The 22,475-nt window shown below is 42.0% G+C and overlaps 1 protein-coding gene across 1 annotated transcript in view; it reads left to right on the top strand.

The window, feature by feature from the left end:
• LOC118395882 (synaptotagmin-9-like) overlaps positions 1 to 22,363 on the top strand; it is a 33,313-nt gene extending 10,950 nt beyond the window's left edge. The window contains exons 3-7 of the mRNA XM_035789916.2: positions 47 to 587; positions 18,163 to 18,283; positions 18,575 to 18,746; positions 19,360 to 19,489; positions 21,668 to 22,363. Of these exons, the coding sequence (XP_035645809.1) occupies positions 47 to 587; positions 18,163 to 18,283; positions 18,575 to 18,746; positions 19,360 to 19,489; positions 21,668 to 21,742 (1,039 nt within the window). The 3' untranslated portion in view covers positions 21,743 to 22,363. The remainder of the gene's footprint in view (positions 1 to 46; positions 588 to 18,162; positions 18,284 to 18,574; positions 18,747 to 19,359; positions 19,490 to 21,667) is intronic.
• Positions 22,364 to 22,475: the final 112 nt, after the last annotated feature.

Genomic DNA, 22,475 nt, shown 5'->3' with positions numbered 1-22,475 from the left:
AGGTCTATAGATAGCTAATGATAACTGGTTTCTCTACCCTCTGTAGGCACAACTCATTCCGCCGCCAGATGAACCTGTCCAACCCAGACTTCAACATGGGCCAGTTCCAGAGACAGGAGTCCCTGGCCACTCTGGGCCGGATCAAACCTGAGCTCTATAAGCAGCACTCCGTGGACACGGACGACGGCAGGAGGGCCGACAGCTGCGGCCGGATACACTTCATCCTCAAGTTCGACTGTGACCTGGAGCAGCTCATCATCAAGATCCACAAGGCCCAGGATTTACCGGCCAAGGACTTCACAGGAACCTCTGACCCTTATATCAAAATCTACCTGCTCCCCGACCGCAAGACCAAGCACCAGACCAAGGTTCACCGCAAGACCCTCAACCCCGTATTCGATGAGGTCTTCCTGTTCCCTGTGGCCTACACTGAGCTGCCCACACGCAAACTGCACTTCAGTGTCTACGACTTTGACCGCTTCTCCCGCCACGACATCATTGGCCAGGTGGTGGTGGATAACTTCCTGGACCTAGCAGACTTCCCCAGAGAGACTAAACTCTGTAGGGACATCCAGTACGTCACCTCGGTAAGCTAACCTCTTTATGCCTCTCAATACACTTCATATTGTCTTCGGTACATAGACAAGCAACAATAAATGCACAATTGTGACTTAATGAATTAGTGAATAAGGATACATTATCTAAGAGAGTTTAGTGGGGAGTCACTGTTCCCTAAGAACCACCCCCACCCATGGTGTTAAAAGAGGGCTAACATAAAAATATACTTAGATGGGTGAATAATACATGATCACACCAGGAAACACATGGGGTAGTGACCTACATTTCAGTTGGCAGTAAAGAGGCTGCTTTTACATGAGAGGATACAGAGCTGGAGATTGTCTAGATTATTCACATGGACTACATGGATTACTATAGGGAGTTGTGGCATACTGAAGGTTTCGCCTGTTCCATTGAATCTCACTGGACATGTTAGAAAGGCTCTGGAGGCTTCTACAGTCTCATTGGAGTCTCACTGAAGAAATAAGGACTATGGTGTCATTGAAGGATTGTAAATAGTCTGCAGTCTCAAGGAAGGACTGTAGTCTCAGTGAAATATATACAGCACCAGTCAAAAGTACTCATTCAAGGGGTTTTCTTTATTTTTTACTATTTTCTACATTGTAGAATAATGGTGAAGACATCAAAACTATGAAATAACACATATGGAATCATGTAGTAAGCAAAAAAAAGTGTTCAACAAATCAAAATATATTTTATATTTGAGATTCTTCAAAGTAGCCACCCTTTGCCTTGATGATAACTTTGCACACTCTTTGCATTCTCAACCAGTTCCATGAGGTAGTGACCTGGAATGCATTTCAATTAACAGGTGTGCCTTGTTAAAAGTTCATTTTTAAAGTTAATTTGTAAAAGTATTTTTTTTTCCTGTGGCAGTCCTCATGAGAGCTTGTTTCATAACAGCGCTTGATGGTTTTTGCGACTGCACTTGTTCTGGATTGACTGACCTTCATGTCTTAAATTAATGATGGACTGTCATTTATTTTGGCTTATTTCCAAGAAGTCGTCCTGTCATGTCGTGTCCCTTGTATATATCGTTTCTTTTTCGTTTTTACATATTTTTCTTTGCATATCTTTAAAAACATTTTGCTAAACCTAAGCTTCCAAATACTCTCCTGCAACCCGCCTCACCCAATGTAGCTATTTTTCCTAAGTATTTATATTTACTTCGGAACCGGAACCCCTCAACTGAAGCTAGCCAGCTAACCACCAGCTATGCTAGCGGTCTTCAGCTAACCGGTCATCAGCTAACCTTTAGCTGGGAAAGCTCTCGCCAGCTCGAACAATGCGACGCTAACTAGAGCATAACGGACCTATTTATTTTTTATCCCCAGATTCCCACCGCAAACTGAACATTTTTCAGCTGGATTCTTCACAACTAGCTATCTAGCTAAACCGCAACTCCGGATGATTACTCCTGGCTAGCATTTCCACCCACTTAGCTTGAAGCTAGCCCGGCCAGAGCACCTGTGCTACCACCGTAGCATACTCCTGGGCTACAATACTGGGGCCCACGACCGGTCTATCGATGTAACCGCATGAAGAGGAATAAACAGACTCACGCCATCGCGACGTCCCCCGAAAGGCTAACTCTCTAGCCCTTGCTATCTCCTTGCTTGCTAATTCGGCCTGCTAACTGCGAGCTTGTTTAGCCCTGGTCCGCTAACTGCTACCTTGTTTAACTCCGGCCTACTAACTGTTAGCTTGTTACCACAGGCCTGCTAACCGGCTGAATCGCCGCGTCCCAAACACTCACTGGACCCATATTTACTTTCTATCTCTTTTCGATTTTTCATTTGTTTATACCTTCCGGAAACCTGCCTCACCCAATGTGATACCGAATCGCTATTATTTTTAATTTTTAGAACACACTCAAGAACCTCCAGAAGCTAACCAGCTAACTAGCTACAAGCTATTTAGTCATTGTTCGTTTTTTTAACCTGGATAACACTCGCTAGTCCAGCTTCCCTGCCCATCCACCGCTGCCCCCTGGACTCTGATCACTTGGCTACATAGCTGATGCACGCTGGACTGTCCATTAATCACGGTACTCCATTCTGCTTGTTTGTTTTATCTGTCGGCCCCGTTGCCTTGTCAACGCCATTTTCCCTGCTGTTGTTGTGCTAGCTGATTAGCTGTTGTTGTCTCACCTACTGTTTTAGCTAGCTTTCCCAATTCAACACCTGTGATTACTGTATGCCTCGCTGTATGTCTCTCTCAAATGTCAATATGCCTTGTATACTGTTGTTCAGGTTAGTTAACATTGTTTTAGTTCACAATGGAGCCCCTAGTTCCACTCTTCATACCCCTGATACCTCCTTTGTCCCACCTCCCACACATGCAGTGACCTCACCCATTACAACCAGCATGTCCAGAGATACAACCTCTCTCATCATCACCCAGTGCCTGGGCTTACCTCCGCTGTACCCGCACCCCACCATACCCCTGTCTGCGCATTATGCGCTGAATATATTCTACCATGCCCAGAAACCTGCTCCTCTTATTCTCTGTCCCCAACGCTCTAGGTGACCAGTTTTGATAGCCTTTAGCCGCACCCTCATACTACTCCTTCTCTGTTCCGCGGGTGATATGGAGGTAAACCCAGGCCCTGCATGTCCCCAGGGACCCTCATTTGTTGAATTCTGTGATCGAAAAAGCAGAAGCCTCCTCCCTAAGTTTGTTTTACTCACTGCTTAAGCACACTCTGCTAACCCTGATGTCCTTGCCGTGTCTGAATCCTGGCTCAGGAAGGCCACCAAAAATTCAGAGATTTCCATACCCAACTATAACATCTTCCGTCAAGATAGAACTGCCAAAGGGGGAGGAGTTGCAGTCTACTGCAGAGATAGCCTGCAAAGTAATGTCATACTTTCCAGATCCATACCCAAACAGTTCGAACTACTAATTTTGAAAATTACTCTCTCCAGAAATAAGTCTCTCACTGTTGCCGCCTGCTACAGACCCCCCTCAGCTCCCGGCTGTGCCCTGGACACCATTTGTGAATTGATCGCCCCCCATCTAGCTTCAGAGTTTGTTCTGTTAGGTGACCTAAACTGGGATATGCTTAACACCCCGGCAGTCCTACAATCTAAGCTAGATGCCCTCAATCTCACACAAATCATCAAGGAACCCATCAGGTACAACCCTAACTCTGTAAATAAGGGCACCCTCATAGACGTCATCCTGACCAACTGGCCCTCCAAATACACCTCCGCTGTCTTCAACCAGGATCTCAGTGATCACTGCCTCATTGCCTGTATCCGCTACGGAGCCGCAGTCAAACGACCACCCCTCATCACTGTCAAACGCTCCCTAAAACACTTCTGTGAGCAGGCCTTTCTAATCGACCTGGCCCGGGTATCCTGGAAGGACATTGACCTCATCCCGTCAGTTGAGGATGCCTGGTCATTCTTTAAAAGTAACTTCCTCACCATTTTAGATAAGCATGCTCCGTTCAAAAAAATGCAGAACTAAAAACAGATATAGCCCTTGGTTCACTCCAGACCTGACTGCCCTCGACCAGCACAAAAACATCCTGTGGCGGACTGCAATAGCATCGAATAGTCCCCGCGATATGCAACTGTTCAGGGATGTCAGGAACCAATACATGCAGTCAGTCAGGAAAGCTAAGGCCAGCTTCTTCCGGCAGAAGTTTGCATCCTGTAGCTCCAACTCCAAAAAGTTCTGGGACACTGAAGTCCATGGAGAACAAGAGCACCTCCACCCAGCTGCCCACTGCACTGAGGCTAGGTAACACGGTCACCACCGATAAAGCCATGATTATCGAAAACTTAAACAAGCATTTCTCAACGGCTGGCCATGCCTTCCGCCTGGCTACTCCAACCTCGGCCAACAGTTCCGCCCCCCCCCGCAGCTCCCCGCCCAAGCCTCTCCAGGTTCTACTTTACCCAAATCCATATAGCAGATGTTCTGAAAGAGCTGCAAAACCTGGACCCGTACAAATCAGCTGAGCTTGACAATCTGGACCCTCTATTTCTGAAACTATCCGCCGCCATTGTCGCAACCCCTATTACCAGCCTGTTCAACCTCTCTTTCATATCGTCTGAGATCCCCAAGGTTTGGAAAGCTGCCGCAGTCATCCCCCTCTTCAAAGGGGGAGACACCCTGGACCCAAACTGTTACAGACCTATATCCATCCTGCCCTGCCTATCTAAGGTCTTCGAAAGCCAAGTCAACAAACAGGTCACTGACCATCTCGAATCCCACCGTACATTCTCCGCTGTGCAATCTGGTTTCCGAGCCGGTCACGGGTGCACCTCAGCCACACTCAAAGTACTAAACGATATCATAACCGCCATCGATAAAAGACAGTACTGTGCAGCCGTCTTCATCAACCTTGCCAAGGCTTTCGACTCTGTCAATCACCATATTCTTATCGGCAGACTCAGTAGCCTCGGTTTTTCGGATGACTCCCTTGCCTGGTTCACCAATTACTTTGCAGACAGAGTTCAGTGTGTCTGTCAATCGGAGGGCATGCTGTCCGGTCCTCTGGCAGTCTATGGGGGTGCCACAGGGTTCAATTCTCGGGCCGACTCTTTTCTCTGTATATATCAATGATGTTGCTCTTGCTGCGGGCGATTCCCTGATCCACCTCTACGCAGACGACACCATTCTATATACTTTCGGCCCGTCATTGGACACTGTGCTATCTAACCTCCAAACGAGTTTCAATGCCATACAACACTCCTTCCGTGGCCTCCAACTGCTCTTAAACGCTAGAAAAACCAAATGCATGCTTTTCAACCGATCGCTTCCTGCACCCGCATGCCCGACAAGCATCACCACCCTGGATGGTTCCGACGTTGAATATGTGGACATCTATAAGTACCTAGGTGTCTGGCAAGACTGCAAACTCTCCTTCCAGACTCATATCAAACATCTCCAATCGAAAATCAAATCTAGAGTCGGCTTTCTATTCCGCAACAAAGCCTCCTTCACTCACGCCGCCAAGCTTACCCTAGTAAAACTGACTATCCTACCGATCCTCGACTTTAGCGATGTCATCTACAAAATTGCTTCCAAAACTCTACTCAGCAAACTGGATGCAGTTTATCACAGTGCCATCCGTTTTGTCACTAAAGCACCTTATACCACCCACCACTGCGACTTGTATGCTCTAGTCGGCTGGCCCTCGCTACATATTCCTCGCCAGACCCACTGGCTCCAGGTCATCTACAAGTCCATGCTAGGTAAAGCTCCGCCTTATCTCAGTTCACTGGTCACGATGGCAACACTCATCCGTAGCACGCGCTCCAGCAGGTGTAACTCACTGATCATCCCTAAAGCAAACACCTCATTTGGCCGCCTTTCGTTCCAGTACTCTGCTGCCTGTGAATGGAACGAATTGAAAAAATCGCTGAAGTTGGAGACTTTTATCTCCCTCAACAACTTCAAACATCAGCTATCTGAGCAGCTAACCGATCGCTGCAGCTGTACATAATCTATTGGTAAATAGCCCACCCATTTTCACCTAACTCATCCCCATACTGTTTTTATTTATTTACTTTTCTGCTCTTTTGCACACCAATATCTCTACCTGTACATGACCATCTGATCATTTATCACTCCAGTGTTAATCTGCAAAATTGTAATTATTCGCCTACCTCCTCATGCCTTTGGCACACATTGTATATAGACTCCCCTTTTTTTCTACTGTGTTATTGACTTGTTAATTGTTTACTCCATGTGTAACTCTGTGTTGTCTGTTCACACTGCTATGCTTTATCTTGGCCAGGTCGCAGTTGCAAATGAGAACTTGTTCTCAACTAGCCTACCTGGTTAAATAAAGGTGAAATAAAAAAAATAAAACAAATAAATACATTTGTGCTGTTCTTACCATAATTTGGACGTGGTCTTTTATCAAATAGGGCTATCTTCTGTACACCACCCCTACCTTGTTAAAACACAACTGGTTGGCTCAAACACATTAGGAATGAAAGAAATTCCAAAAATGAACTTAACAAGACACACCTGTTATTTGAAAGCATTCCAGGTGACTACCGCATGAAGCTGGTTAAGAGAATACCAAGAGTGTGCAAAGATGTCATCAAGGCAAAGGGTGTCTATTTGAAGAATCTCACATCTCAAATATATTTTCATTTGTTTAACACTTTTTTGGGTAATACATGGTTCCATATGTGTTATTTCATAGTTTTAATGTCTTCACTATTATTCTACAATGTAGAAGACAGTAAAAATAAAGAAAAACCTTTGCATGAGTGGGTGTGTCCAAACTTTTGACTGATACTGTATAGATATGTATATCACTGAGACTACTTACAATTCTTCAATGATACCATAGTCCTTCTTTCTTCAGTGAGACTCCAATGAGACTGTAGACTTCTATTGAAACAGACAATTGACACATGTCAGTGACTCCAGTACTGTACTGTATATCTATCTATCTACTGTCTGCCTGTAGGGCCATGCTCTTTTTTTTTTTTTTACATGTGTTAATATTAACTTCCGATAGAAGTCAGGATCCCATGATTTACCACCAGTGTAGGGATTTAATTTAATCAATAGTATGATTAGGCAATTCCTTAAGGACAATTAAGTCTAGGTACTTTCTGCCATTGGCTCTACACAGGGCAAGATGCATTTTAATATAGATCTTTAATTAGTACCTATGTAGATGACCAACCTGTACAAGTACCGTTGAAGTGGGAAGTTTACATACAGTTAGGTTGGAGTATGAAAGCTCGTTTTTCAACCCCTCCACAAATTTCTTGTTAACTAACTGTAGTTTTGGAAAGTCGGTTAGGACATCTACTTTGTGCATGACACAAGTAACTTTTCCAACAATTGTTTACAGACAGATTATTTCACTTATAATTCACTGTATCACAATTCCAGTGTCATGGCTTTATAAGCTTCTGATCATCATTGGATTCAATTGGAGGTGTACCTGTGGATGTATTTCAAGGCCTACCTTCAAACTATACTTTGGTGCGAAAAGTGCAAAACAATCCCAGAACAACAGCAAAGGACCTTGTGAAGATGCTGGAGGAAACAGTTACAAAAGTATCTATATCCACGGTAAAACGAGTCCTATATCGACATAACCTGAAAGGCCACTCCGCAAGGAAGAAGCCACTGCTCCAAAACCAGCATAAAAAAGGCAAACTACGGTTTGCAACTGCACATGGCGACAAAGATTGTACTTTTTGGAAAAATGTCCTCTGGTCTGAAAAAGATAACTGTTTGGCTATAATGACCATCGATATGTTTGGAGGAAAAGGGGATGCTTACAAGCCGAAGAACACCATCCCAACCGTGAAGAACGGGGGTGGCAGCATCGTGTTGTGGGGGTGCTTTGCTGCAGGAGGGACTGGTGCACTTCAAAAAATAGATGGCATCATGAGGGAGAAAAATTATGTGGATATATTGAAGCAACATCTCAAGACATCAGTTAGGAAGTTAAAGCTTGGTCGCAAAATGGGTCTTCTAAATGGATAATGACCCCAAGCATACTTCCAAAGCTGTGGCAAAATGGCTTCAGGACAACAAAGTCAAGGTATTGGAGTGGCCATCACAAACATGACTCAGTTACACCAGTTCTGTCAGGAGGAACGGGCCAAAATTCACCCAACTTATTGTGCCAATCTTGTGGAACGTTTGACCCAAGTTAAACAATTTAAAGGCAATGCTACCAAATACTAACTGGGTGTATCTAAACTTCTGACCCATCTGGGAATGTGATGAAAGAAATAAAAGCTGAAATCAATCATTCTCTCTACTATTACTATCGCATTTCACGTTCTTAAAATAAAGTGGTGATCCTAACTGACCTAGAATAGGGACTTTTTACTGGGATTAAATGTCAGTAAAAAACTGAGTTTAAATGTATTTGGCTAAAGTGTATGTAAACATCTGACTTCAACTGTTCATATTTCTGTGCAGTTGGATTAGAAGTGCTAAAAGGTATGACGTGGAGAGGGTTAGTGGAAGATTGAAGGCAAATTAAAGACAGATCTAAGAGCTATCAATCCATTCACAGCCAGTCACTTTAAATAAGGTCGGACTTAGAGTAGATATTTTCACAGCTTTCCTCAGGTCAGACTTTCACATGTTGACTCTCAGAGAATGTCAAGCTTGGTGACTTCCTAGATAAAAAAATAAAAAAAACATCTACACCCTGTGTCATGCGGGTGAGCTCACTTGGGAGCCTTAGAGTGTAAGCAAGTACCCACACACAAACGGCCACACACACACAGACATAATGTACACAAACATAATGTACACAAATACACACGTGCACACACACAGCCACTCAGCCAACTGGGCCAGCCCCCCTGGGAACAGAGCATGGGACATCAGAAGTCCAAGCACTAGTCCATGCATAACTCATACCTCAGGGTGAAGTTGGGTTTCAAACATCCCATATGTAACATAAAAGCTGTAACCTGGCATCACATTTGGCCTTAAAGTGCTACATCTCCATAAATAAAAACTGTAGGATCGCATGAAGAGTAAGGAGGTCAAGAATAGTGTTTGAAAATGTTACACACCACCTACTTTTTTTATTTGATAACATAAATTACAAGTAATGCTAATTGTTTGAAATGTTTTTTTTTTTTTTTTTACCATATCCTACACCTTCCAGGGTCAGAGAGATACAAATACCCATACAAGTGCACCAGCTCCAAACCTTTTACTTGGTCTCTATAAGCCTCTAGGTCAGACAGCCACCTTTATGAGTGTTGAATTGAACCGTTAGACAATAGAACACGATCAATGGCGGTTTATCCTGTCAGGAAGATGAAGGATCTGGACCTATATGGATGGAGGGACCTGTTGCTGTTTACCACTTTGGTAACACTATTAATTAGACACAGCTTAACTAATCTATTCTAGAACTCAGTAGAAGACCAATAGCCTCTTCAGGTTCACATTAATTGTTGGGCTGTTATAACAAAGATTACTAAGAGCGCAGTAATCTGTGTCCTTGCCACAACATTCAATAGTACTGATCTGAGCCAATTTGGGACATATTGTAATTAGATAAGATTTTTGATTAATAGAATGACTGTGTGGCATGATCCATTGCAGATGGTTTACTTTTAGTAGTGGTTTCTTTGCAGAAATTCGACCATTAAGGCCTGATTCACGCAGTCTCCTCTGAACATGCTGAGATGTGTCTGTTACTTGAACTCTGTGTGGCCGTGTGTGTGCCGGCTAAGGAGTATTGGTGTCTCTGAGGGGTCTTTGGCCTGGTTTGCTAACTACCTCTCTCAAGAGTGCTGTGTATTAAGTCAGAACATGTGCTGTCTCTGCCACTGCCTGTTACCAAGGGTGTACCCCAAGGCTCGATCCTAGGCCCCACACTCTTCTTAATAGGACTAGGCTCCTTTTTTCTCCACCTACTGTCTGAATGACGTGCCCAAAGTAAACTGTCTGTAGCTCAGGCCCTGAAGCCAGGATATGCACATAATTGGTACCATTGGAAAGAAAACACTTAAGTGTGTATACATGTTAAAATAATGTAGGAGAAAATAATACAATAGATATGGTAGGAGAAAATCAAAAGAAAAACCAACCAGAATTTTGAATTTTGAGAGACCATTCAAAAGAAAGGTAATATTGAAAATTAGCTCCCTGGATGCAATTCCTATGGCTTCCACAGGGTGTCAGCTGTCTATGTTCAAGGCTTGTAACAAATAAGAAATATCAGAAGGATACAGTCTTGGAAATGTGTGTTTGCGCGCGCTATTAAGACATTACACACCTGCTAAAATCGGTTTCCTATTGAACATACTTCTTTCTGTAAGAAATATTATAGTTTGATTACATTGTAGGGTATCTGAGGAGTAAATAGAAACTCCTTTTGACTTGTTGAAACAAAGTTTAGTGGTAGATTTTAGGATTCCTTTCTCTGCATGTTGAACGAGTGGAATATTCAAATCGATGGCGCCAACTAAACAGACTTTTTGGGATATAAAGAAGAATTTTATCAAACAAATCAACACTAGATGTTATAGCTGGGACCCTTTGGATGACAAATCAGAGGAAGATTTTCAAAAAGTAAGTGAATATTTCAGCGTTATTTGTGAATGTATGAAACCTGTGCCGGTGGAAAAATATTTTAATCTGGGTTGCCGTCCTCAAACAATCGCATGGCATGTTTTCTCTGTAATAGCTACTGTAAATTGGACAGTGCAGTTAGATTAACAAGAATTGAATCTTTCAGCCGATATTAGACACTTATATGTACATACATTTTTAAAATCCATATTATTTATGATTATTAATTTGAATTGCGCGCACTCCAGTTTAACTGGAAGTTGTCCCACTAGCAGTCCTAAGAAGTGTTTACATCAACAACATAGCTCAAGCAGTAGGAAGCTCTCTCATCCATTTATATGCAGATGATACGGTCTTATACTCAACTGGCCCTGGATTTTGTGTTTAATGCACTACAAAAAAGCTTTCTTAAGTGTCCAACCAGCTTTCCCTGCCCTTAATCTTGTTCTGAACACCTCCAAAACAAAGGTCATATGGTTTGGCACGAAGACTACCTCGGAGGGTTTAGAGCTTGGGGTAGTCACCTCATACAAGTACTTGGGAGTATGGCTAGACGGTACACTGTCCTTCTCTTAGCACATGTCAAAGCTGCAGGCTAAAGTTAAATCTAGACTTGGTTTCCTCTATCGTAATCGCTCCTCGTTCACCCCAGCTGATGAATTTACCCTGATTCAGATGACGATGCTTCCCATGCTAGATTATAGAGACATAATTTATAGATTGGCAGGTAAGGGTGCTCGAGTGGCTACATGTTCTTTACCATTCAGCCATCAGATTTGCCACCAATGTTCCTTATAGGACTCATCAGTGCACTCTATACTCCTCTGTAAACTGGTCGTCTCTTTATATCCGTCGCAAGCCCCACTGGTTGTTGCTTATTTAAAAAATCCTCTTAGGACTCACTCCCCACTATCTGAGATATCTACTGCAGCCCTCATCCCCCACATACAACACCCGTTCTGCCAGTCACATTCTGTTAAAGGTCCCCAAAGCACACACATCCCTAGGTCACTCGTCTTTTCAGTTCGCTACCTGCTACCTCGACTGGAACGAGCTAGAAAAAAAACTGTGTTCATTGTTTGCAGTAACTTCGCAAACGGACTTGGCAGTTTCACGATTATTGATTCCAGCTTTAAGGCATTATCTAGGCCTATGAGAGTGATGCAGCTCTGCATTTTTGTTTTTCAACTATTTTAAGGTAATCTATAAATATATTCAGGCCCTATGTTCCTCCAGGAATGAAGAGAATTAAATAAGTAATATAAATATATTGAGGAGTAAAGTACGTAAAGGGCAATCCATTTATCAGGTTGAGAGAATGACAGAGGGAAGAGGAAAAGGTCAATCAGGATGATTTACTAGGCCAACTGCTGAGAGAAGACCGGTCACCACTGAAAAGCAACACATCCAAATGTTGTTCTGTCACGTTCTGACCTTAGTTATTTTGTTATGTCTTTGTTTTAGTATGGTCAGGGCGTGAGTTGGGTGGGTTTTCTATGTTCTTTTTTCTATGATTTGGTATTTCTGTGTTTGGCCTGGTATGGTTCTCAATTAGAGGCAGCTGTCAATCGTTGTCCCTGATTGAGAACCATACTTAGGTAGCCTGGTTTCACTTTTAAGTTGTGGGTGCTTATTTCCTGTTTAGTGTTTTTGTTTTCCACCTTCCGGGACTGTTTGTTTGTTATTTATTGTTTTGTTCAGTGTTCTAGTACTTCATTAAAAGCTATGAACACTTACCACGCTGCGCATTGGTCCTCCTCTCTTTCTCCCAACGACGAACGTTACATGTTCACATTCCCACAAGGTTCATTGGGTATTAAAAGTCCAGTGCAGTCAAAATTCAGTTTTCTGTGTTTTATATAATATTGTACAACAGCTGATGAAACTAACACTATAAAAGCATTTGGTCACACTTTATTTGGATAGTCTATGTAGATGCTCCACAGATGGTCATACTATCTTTATTTTTTATTTCAACTTTACTTAATTCTTTAGGGATAGGCATCCCGTTGTGCAGCGCCTTGCGTCACCCTCACAGATTTTAGAGAAACAACAAGTGTCGGTACATAAGTGTCTTATATCGTCTGAAAGCTTAAATTCTTGTTAATATAACTGCACTGTCCAATTTATAGTAGCTATTACTGTGAAAAAATGCAATGCTGTTGTTGTGTTGTTGAGGAGAGCTCCTAACAACAAAACCCTTTTTCACCACGATAGGTTTGATAAATTCACCTCTGAAGGTGAAATGTGTACTTATATCTGGAAATCTTGCTCTGATTTATAATCCAAAGGGTCCCAGAGATAACATGAAGTGTCGTTTTGTTAGATAAAATCCTTTTTCATATCCTAAAAAGGTCCATATAGCATGCACGATCGATTTTGTATTTCCACTCATTCAATTTGCAAAGAAAGGAATCTGGGAAAATCTAGCCCTAAACATTGTTTCAATTAGTCAAATCACATTCGTATGTATTCCTCAGAGATCCTAGAATGTAACCAGACTTTACTATATCATTAGGGGTGTAGTATATCCTATAGGACACAATATTTGTTCAGAGAGCGACTCCTTCATGACACGCAGATGATGCGGGCGGTCTTCACTTGATCGACTGTAACTTTGTCAAATAAGCACCAAATCGGGGTCAAACAAAGCTAGCTAGATAGCCAATGGGCTGGGCTTTACGGGAGTATCTGGTAACCCAGTATCTGTCGCAAAATGTAGCTGCTAACCTTGTGCGACATCAAGCCTTTTCATTTTGAACAAAAATTATAAGAATATGGAGAGTTATGAAGTTATGAAAACTGGTTGTTTTGCAAATGTTGAACTTATAATATGGCTAGTAATACTGGAAAAGCTAAATTAAAGTCCAAGTATACAGATTTGATGATATCCTAGCAGAAAAATGTCATAGGAAGTGAATGCCTCCTTCACGATTTGCCCAATTATACCTGGGTAACTTCACACCAAATGTCATGTAGTTTGCTCATACTTCAAGTTATCCATCTGAAACTTTGCACATACACTGCTGCCATCTTGTGGATAGATGTAGGACCAGTTCTGTTGCATTTCAAATATGGTGGTAGAAAAAAAAAGTTGTTTTTTTCTTTTGTATTTTCTTCTACCAGATCTATTGTGTTATATTATTATATTATATAATAATATTATATATATTATAATATTATATATATTATTATATACCTGCTCGAGCGCGTGCTACGGGTGGGTGTTGCTATGGTGACCAGTGAGTTGAGATAACACCCTCAGCTGTAATGTGGCGCATGGAACGCAATAAATATTCCTAAAAATATTTAACCTCCACACATTAACAAGTCCAATAGCTCAAATGAAAGATAAACAAGTTGTTTATCTACCCAGCAAGTCAGATTTCTAAAATGTTTTACGGCGAAAACATAGCACATATTTATGTCAAACCACCACCGCAGACATAGCTCATTTGCATAGCCAAGTAGGAAAAAATATGCAATCAACAAACGCAGGATTAAAAGAAAAATCATTTCACTAACCTTTTGAAATCTTCATCAGATGACAGTAATATAACATGTTACACAGTACATTCATTTTTTGTTCAATAATCTACAATATATATCCATAAATCTCTGTTTACAATGACGCATCGTTCAAAAAATGCTACTAAAATGTCAGGAGAAATGACGATAGCTCCGGCAGATAACGTCAGCTAACAAGGAATACACATCATAAACTTTGACTAAATATGCATGTTCTACATATGTATAGGAAGATACACTTCTTCTAAATGCAATCGCTGTGTTACATTTATTTTTAACGTTACAGGTTGCGTTCACTAGGCTATACTAGGAGTCGGCGCTCCAAAAGTAGCATTCTGGCTCCTCTATCTTGGAGTCCACAGAAACCCAAATTTACCACATAAATATTCCCTTACCTTTGCTGTTCTTCCATCAAAAGACCTGGAAGGGATTATACTTACCAAAACAGCGTTTAGTTTTCAAGTCTGCGTCTTTCGGTTCTCAAACACGACACTTTTCGGTTGAAATGTAGCCAAAAGTCAAGTGGATGCGCACCAAAACGTCGAACTTACATATTATATGTCGAGTAAACTTGTCAAACTAACTTCATAATCAAGCTTTAACGTGTTATAAAGGTGTACAGCAATCGTGAGAACGAACAGAAACACAGGCACCGTTTAATCGATCTTGGAAAAAAGACAGGACTTGACCAGAGCGCACATAAAAGTGACCGTTTTTTTTGAGTGACGGAGAGCTTTCGGCATGCTCAAACTCTCGCGAGCGCGCGATTCTCACAATGAGAAGCCCCATTGAAAGCTGAGATCGCGCTGAACACGTAGGGACTGTTCCCAGAGCTGTAACTGTTTGGGAAGGGTGTTTGCGATGACGTCAAAGTTGGGCCAACTTTTATCATGACAAGAGATAGTTTGGGAGAATGCATGCTCTGAGAGTTCTGCTTTACATAGAGACAAAATTTAAACAGTTTTAGAAGCTTTAGAGTGTTTTCTATTCGATAATATTTTTTATATGCATATATTAGCAACTTTTGACAAAAATTTATCCTGTTTAATAAGGGCACCAAATTCCTCCAGTAGGGGCAGTAAACATCCCTAGCTCTAAGAGGTTAATTAAGGTTACGGTTAGGATTAGAATAAGGGTAAGTGTAGGGTTAGGATAAGGGTTAGTAGATAGTTAGTTGAAATGTTACTGATGTAGAGCATCTACAGATGGACTTCCCTAATAAAGTTTTACCAAAAATTGGATCAGTGTTATTTCCTGATAGTTGCTGGTTGAAAGTACAATCTACACAGGACCTTCTAATCAGCAGGTTTGCATGGGTGGAAGTTTCAGCTTTCCATAGTGGCGTCACCATGTGGTAAATTGGTTAATAGACCAATAACAAAGAGAGTTTTCAGTTTACTCCAGTTTTCCCCTCCCCATTATAAGTCATTTTTGCCCACAATTACAGCAAAGTACTTCATTGCTACCCAGAAATTATTTGATATTGATATAAAACGCCTGCATTGGGCCTTTAAGAATATTTTATTCACAAGATGACAACAGAATCATCCCAAACTCTGTTATTGTTAACTAGTCAAACATGAGTACTACCTTAGGTGGTTCTAATGTGTTAGCTTACTCTGATTCTGTCAGTGTACATTTAGCAGATAGCAGCCCAGGGTAGCACAGCTAAAGTGGGGAATCATGTTGTTCCACAGTGGGTCACAACTGCTGACTTACTGTCTGATGTTGTAATAAGATGACATGGTCTTACACACGCCGGCTATCGCAAAGCCATTTCCCCTCTCCATCTCCCTTTGTCTCCCTCGGTTTCTCTCTACTAACATGGTAGCAACACACCCTGTCTATTAAGAGGCCCTTTAAAAAGAGAGAGAGCGAGATCCCAGGGTGGTGGATAATTACAGAAGATAGACTGCCAGCATTCTCACTCAGCCATATTGGGGGCCTTTAGAGCTCCAGTGTAATTTCATGGAAAGAGCACAAGTTACCATAATTCCACCACTGACTTGATTGAAGTGCTTCAACGAATAGAGAGGACTGTTATGCTATAGTCTGCAGATGGAAGTGGTTCATTTGATTATTTAGTCTGAGAGGGATGGGTTATATAGTTCCACCCCTAATCCCTCCTCTGTCTGTGTGTGTGTGTGTGTGTGTGTGTGTGTGTGTGTGTGTGTGTGTGTGTGTGTGTGTGTGCGCGCGCAGAGGCCGAGCATGTCTGTGTGTGATTTGTACCACTTTACGATGGAAACCTCATGCTGTGCGTTCTGAGTGACCATGTCGGTATTGCAAAGTGTGGACTGATGATTATGTAGGTTAGAGGTCACTGTGGTTCCTTGCCCTATGTTGACAGCCTTGATAAATCAACTCCTTTGTTTGATTCAATTGATAGTGATATTGGACACGGGCCAGAGAGCAGTATTAGCGCGCCCTAATGTTGTTTTGGATACAGTAGATTGCATTAGATCTGCCATTACAACCATCCAGAAAGAACACTTATTGATGCTTGAATGGATGTGCCAATTTGACATTTTCCACCATGGCACCTGACCTTTTTCAGACTCCCTATCAATGTCATGGTCTAAAAAATTAAAAAGTCAACAACAACAACAACCTCCAAAATCATTCACATTCCTTGCAGGACAGGACATGAATTACAATGCACAAAGAACAAGACAATAAACAGCATACATTATTAGTGTCCTTAGCAACCATGTCCATTGATCTCTGGTGGATGTGATGCAAGGTGTTTTAGAGGCTTTGAAATGGAACATCAAAGTAATTAACTACCAGAGTTGAGACCCATTTATAGCAACATGCATTTTTCATATACAGCACATTAGAATAATGTAGCACATCAGACAGCATGTTATTCTTAAACTTTTAGCTTAACTTTTGAAGTCACATTTTGGGACACTATTCCTACAGACATTAATTTTCCAATTCAGGTCAGTCATCATTGAGTGAGCAATGAGCATAAATGGAGCTGTGTTTTCCTTTCAGTATATTCAAACTTCTGTTACTTCATCAGTGAACATATTCCCTTAGTAAAACCCATTCCATAGAGAACACAGTGTGCTATATGAGGAACTAAACCAAGTTGCCAAAATTGACGATGGGCTTGTCAGAGCCATGACAGCCAGGCAGAGAAGCCGGATATCCCTGGCAACAGAGCTCCAGCAGAGTTTGAGCTAGCTAGCTTCTCAGGGAGGCTGTGTGTGTGTGATACTGGGACTGACCACTAACCAGGCAGGAGGTGACCAGGTCAGTCCTGATAATGAGCGCTTCTCTGTGGAGAGCTGGACTGACCTTTCCTGCTGATGCAGAATAATGGGGCTTCCCTCCCACTGAGCCCAGGGGCCTGCTGACAGGAACCTTCACACAGGGGGAATGATCTGTTATAACACGCCTGTAGAGCTAAGGGTTAAGGAGCACACTCGCACCAGTGGGGGCTGCTGAGGGGAGGACGGCTCATAATAATGGCTGGAATGGAATGGCATCAACCACATGGAAACCACATGTTTGATGTATTTGATACCTTTCCACCTATTCAGCTCCAGCCATTACCACGAGCCCGTCCTCCCCAACTAAGGTATCACCAACCTCGTGACACACACACAAACACGCACTCACACAAAGCTTAATTCAGATGTCAGGCTAGTGCTAGCCAAGCCTGAAGCCAGCTTCTAAAACCTACAGGATTAACAGGGTTGTCAGGGTTACCTACCATTGTGAGGTGCATGCCTCAACTGGAGGTGAGACTCGTGGCCTCCATATTCCCTGCCGGTAACTAACCTTGTGAGCGATGCTGGTGTCTGACGAACGCATCACTCTCTCACAGAAAATCTATTTTCAAAGGTGATAATTGGAGTGCTGCTCTTCCTGTTAACTCAAACACGGTTCACTGTGAACCAGCAGAATCTCTAACAGGGATGCCAGAGCTATAATGTATGGTGACATCGTGAGACATTCAGTTACTAAACATTTTTCACTGATGTTTTCATTGCTTTGTAGGACAATGTGGACTTGGGCGATCTCATGTTCTCCCTGTGTTACCTACCAACGGCTGGAAGGCTGACCATCACAATGATCAAGGCTAGGAACCTCAAAGCCATGGACATCACTGGAGCCTCAGGTAGGGTCAACCGTGTGGGGACTGGGGCTCTAGTCTAATATGACAGGGTAATATATCAAATGGAATTGTAATTTCTGTCTCCCGGTCTTTTAATAACATTGGCCAATGAGCAGAAGGTATGACAAAACATATCAACGTTGCGTGACTGTTGAGGAGGCCATGTCTGCATCCGAAATGGCATCATATTCCCTGTTCAGTACAGTACTTTTGACCAGAGGCCTAATGCGGACATACCCCATCTGTTACTCCTTGGGTTTACCCTTTCCCTCCCTGTGTCCCAACTCTCTCTAGATCCCTATGTGAAGGTGTCTTTGATGTGTGAGGGACGGAGATTGAAGAAGAGGAAAACGTCCACCAAGCGAAACACTCTGAATCCAGTCTACAACGAAGCCATAGTATTTGATGTCCCTCCTGAGAACATTGATCAGATCAGTCTCCTAATAGCAGTGATGGACTACGATCGGTAAATACATGAAAACATTTTGCAAAGCTTCTATGAACTGAACCCCCCTATCGTTATGGCAGCAGTTTCTGTTTGATTTTCTGCAAATAGCTGACAAGTTTGTGGTGACTACGATACACTGAACAGAAACTGAGAAAACAGTATATTAGACATATCCAAACACATAGCTGAGCCTCCCTAAGTGTAACACGTTTTAGTTGTTCATGGGTTTGGAAAGCAGCTGGCATTCTGTTAACCCAGCTCAATAGAGAGAGAGTGAAAACAACATTAATTTAAAAAACGAAAAGGTTGACGAACAAGCCTGGAGAACACAGAGTACAGACTCCTTGCCTCCCGATGCTGTTCAGAGTAAATATTTGAGGAGTTGATATAATCTGCCAATCATCACTATAATTATTACACCAAAGAACACGCTGTTGGACAGGACACCAAACCTACAGGGCTTTTTATTCTGTAAGACATACTTACGATATTATTTTTATTATCATTAAGTGAAAATGTGTAGACAAGCACAAATCCACATGATTTTAAACAAAAACATGAATGGCAGTGCATGTATGGAAACCGAAGGTTTTGATGAGACTGTATGTTTGATGTGACCCCCATCCCACAGTGTAGGTCACAACGAGATCATTGGAGTGTGTAGGGTGGGCAACGAGGCAGAGAGCCTGGGTCGAGGCCACTGGAACGAGATGCTGTCGTACCCCCGCAAGCCCATCGCCCACTGGCACCCCCTAGTAGAGGTACAGTTTGTGTGTGTGTGTGTGTGTGTGTGTCAATCCATTAATAATGTATGTCCGCCCGTCCGTCTTTCTATGGGAGTCAATGTGTATACTGATGGAAGAAAGACTCTTTTATCCTTGACATTATGACCACACATCTCAAAGGGAAGTAGACAACAAGCCACAGAGCTCTCCTTCTCCAGCGTGTGTAGGGACAATAAAAGCACACATCTCAAAGGGAAGTAGACAACAAGCCACAGAGCTCTCCTTCTCCAGCGTGTGTAGGGACAATAAAAGCACACATCTCAAAGGGAAGTAGACAACAAGCCACAGAGCTCTCCTTCTCCAGCGTGTGTAGGGACAATAAAAGCACACATCTCAAAGGGAAGTAGACAACAAGCCACAGAGCTCTCCTTCTCCAGCGTGTATAGGGACAATAAAAGCACACATCTCAAAGGGAAGTAGACAACAAGCCACAGAGCTCTCCTTCTCCAGCGTCTGTAGGGACAATAAAAGACAAGCGGGATTACGTAACACAAATGTCTACTTGACTTGATGTGCCATAAACACAACAATCCATCCATGTAGCGGGAGAGGAAGAGGCTTCATTCACTAACCTATTTAGAAACACTACTCCTCCACCCTCATTAATTGACCAGAAACAGTTCCTGAACTATGTACATATTTACAGTCATGCAGGCAACACAGTGAAATAACTGAAGTGCCTGTCATTGACTAACATTGTAGCTGCACAGTCAGCCCTGGAGTGTATTCACTAGAACCAAACAGAACCAAACGGAAGCTTACTTAACCCATCAACCACACGCACGCACACACGCACACACACTTGACTTTTCATTATTTCCCCCGGCGGCTGTTCATGCCTTGGTGTTTTGAAATCTTTGTGCAAGACTCGCTGACCCTCAAGACCACAGACAGTTGTCATCAATAATTCACATCCCAGGCCACACCCTCTTTATTAATATTCTCTCTAAAACAGCCATTTAAACTGTGCTCAAACCTGACCTCTCTCTCTCTCTCCATCCATCCATCCATCCTTTTTAAGCTATTAAATGCCAGCTGGAAAATGCATGCTAGTTGTTAAAGGAACTGCGATTTGAATTGGAGGTCTTGTAAAAGTAGAAACATTGAATTAGTGTTGTTATGAAACGGAGCATTAGTGTTATTATGAAACATTGAATTAGTGTTGTTATGAAACGGAGCATTAGTGTTATTATGAAACATTGAATTAGTGTTGTTATGAAACGGAGCATTAGTGTTATTATGAAACATTGAATTAGTGTTGTTATGAAACGGAGCATTAGTGTTATTATGAAACATTGAATTAGTGTTGTTATGAAACGGAGCATTAGTGTTATTATGAAACATTGAATTAGTGTTGTTATGAAACGGAGCATTAGTGTTATTATGAAACATTGAATTAGTGTTGTTATGAAACGGAGCATTAGTGTTATTATGAAACATTGAATTAGTGTTGTTATGAAACGGAGCATTAGTGTTATTATGAAACATTGAATTAGTGTTGTTATGAAACGGAGCATTAGTGTTATTATGAAACATTGAATTAGTGTTGTTATGAAACGGAGCATTAGTGTTATTATGAAACATTGAATTAGTGTTGTTATGAAACGGAGCATTAGTGTTATTATGAAACATTGAATTAGTGTTGTTATGAAACGGAGCATTAGTGTTATTATGAAACATTGAATTAGTGTTGTTATGAAACGGAGCATTAGTGTTATTATGAAACATTGAATTAGTGTTGTTATGAAACGGAGCATTAGTGTTATTATGAAACATTGAATTAGTGTTGTTATGAAACGGAGCATTAGTGTTATTATGAAACATTGAATTAGTGTTGTTATGAAACGGAGCATGGCATTGTGGAGGCACAGTGCGTGACAATTGATTTGTGGACAGAGGCACAACAGAACGCAAAGGGGGGCCGGGCCGTACACACAGAGGACAATGTTTGTATAAAACGAATGAAATCTTCAGAGTGCATTATGTGACTTCAGCCTCCTAGTTTCCATTTGCCGAAATTAGATTTCACTTCTGAATCTTTCCTCTTCGTGCAATTCAGCTGCCCATTGTATTCCTCGACCTCATATACTGTAGCCTGGTTGTTATGTTCATCTCTCTGACTGTGTTTCTGTCTCCTATCTTTGTGTTCTCTAGTGGGTGGGCCAGGGGACTGCAGGTGGAAGTCAGGGCGGTTCCACCAACTCTCTGAAGACTCCTCCCTCACCATGATATTATTATTATTATTATTATGTGGAGAACACAGGGTGGTGAAGAAGAGGATCAACAGAGGGCCTCAAGCATCAAAAGAGTAGGAGCGAGCATTAAGCTGATGGTAGATGTTACACTCAGTTTCCCCGACACAGATTTAGCTTAGTCCTGTACTAAGAAACATGCTACATAGAGAATCTCCATTTAACAGTGCTTTTGATCCAGGACCAGGCTTAAACCATGTCCGAGAAACCAGCCCTATGTGCTCCCACTGCAGAGTCTGTGCCTCCATGACATTCTTGCATGGGGGACCATATTTAGTCAACTGCATGTCCAGTGACCATTCATTAGTACTATTTGTTTAAAACCCAACAAAGTGTTCCAGTTTCAGTTGGGAGGTAACTAACTGTATAGTCTTGTTTATGTCTTGTTTATCACACATTGTTACAATGAATTGGTATTTGTTCTTTGGGTACAGTGCATGGGTTCTTTCTTTTTCCCTGTAATATTGTCATTTCTAATGCTCTTTGGTTGATTACATATGAAATGCTAGCATACTGTAAACACAAAATGTACCATGAAACTAAGACCTAGTATGTAAATTGTCCATTCAGATGTTACTAAATAAATATTTCTATAGTAGTTCCAGTGATCATACTGAAGAATGCACATACTTGTAGAAAGCTTTGACACAACATGCTCTACAGATGGTCATACTATCCACAAACTATATGTTGATAAGCAGCATGCTAAG

This window comes from Oncorhynchus keta, chromosome 17, assembly GCF_023373465.1.
Source record: "Oncorhynchus keta strain PuntledgeMale-10-30-2019 chromosome 17, Oket_V2, whole genome shotgun sequence".
Taxonomy (NCBI): domain Eukaryota; kingdom Metazoa; phylum Chordata; class Actinopteri; order Salmoniformes; family Salmonidae; genus Oncorhynchus; species Oncorhynchus keta.
The sequence above is the reverse complement of the archived record's forward strand: the minus strand, read 5'-3'. Positions and strand labels throughout refer to the sequence as shown.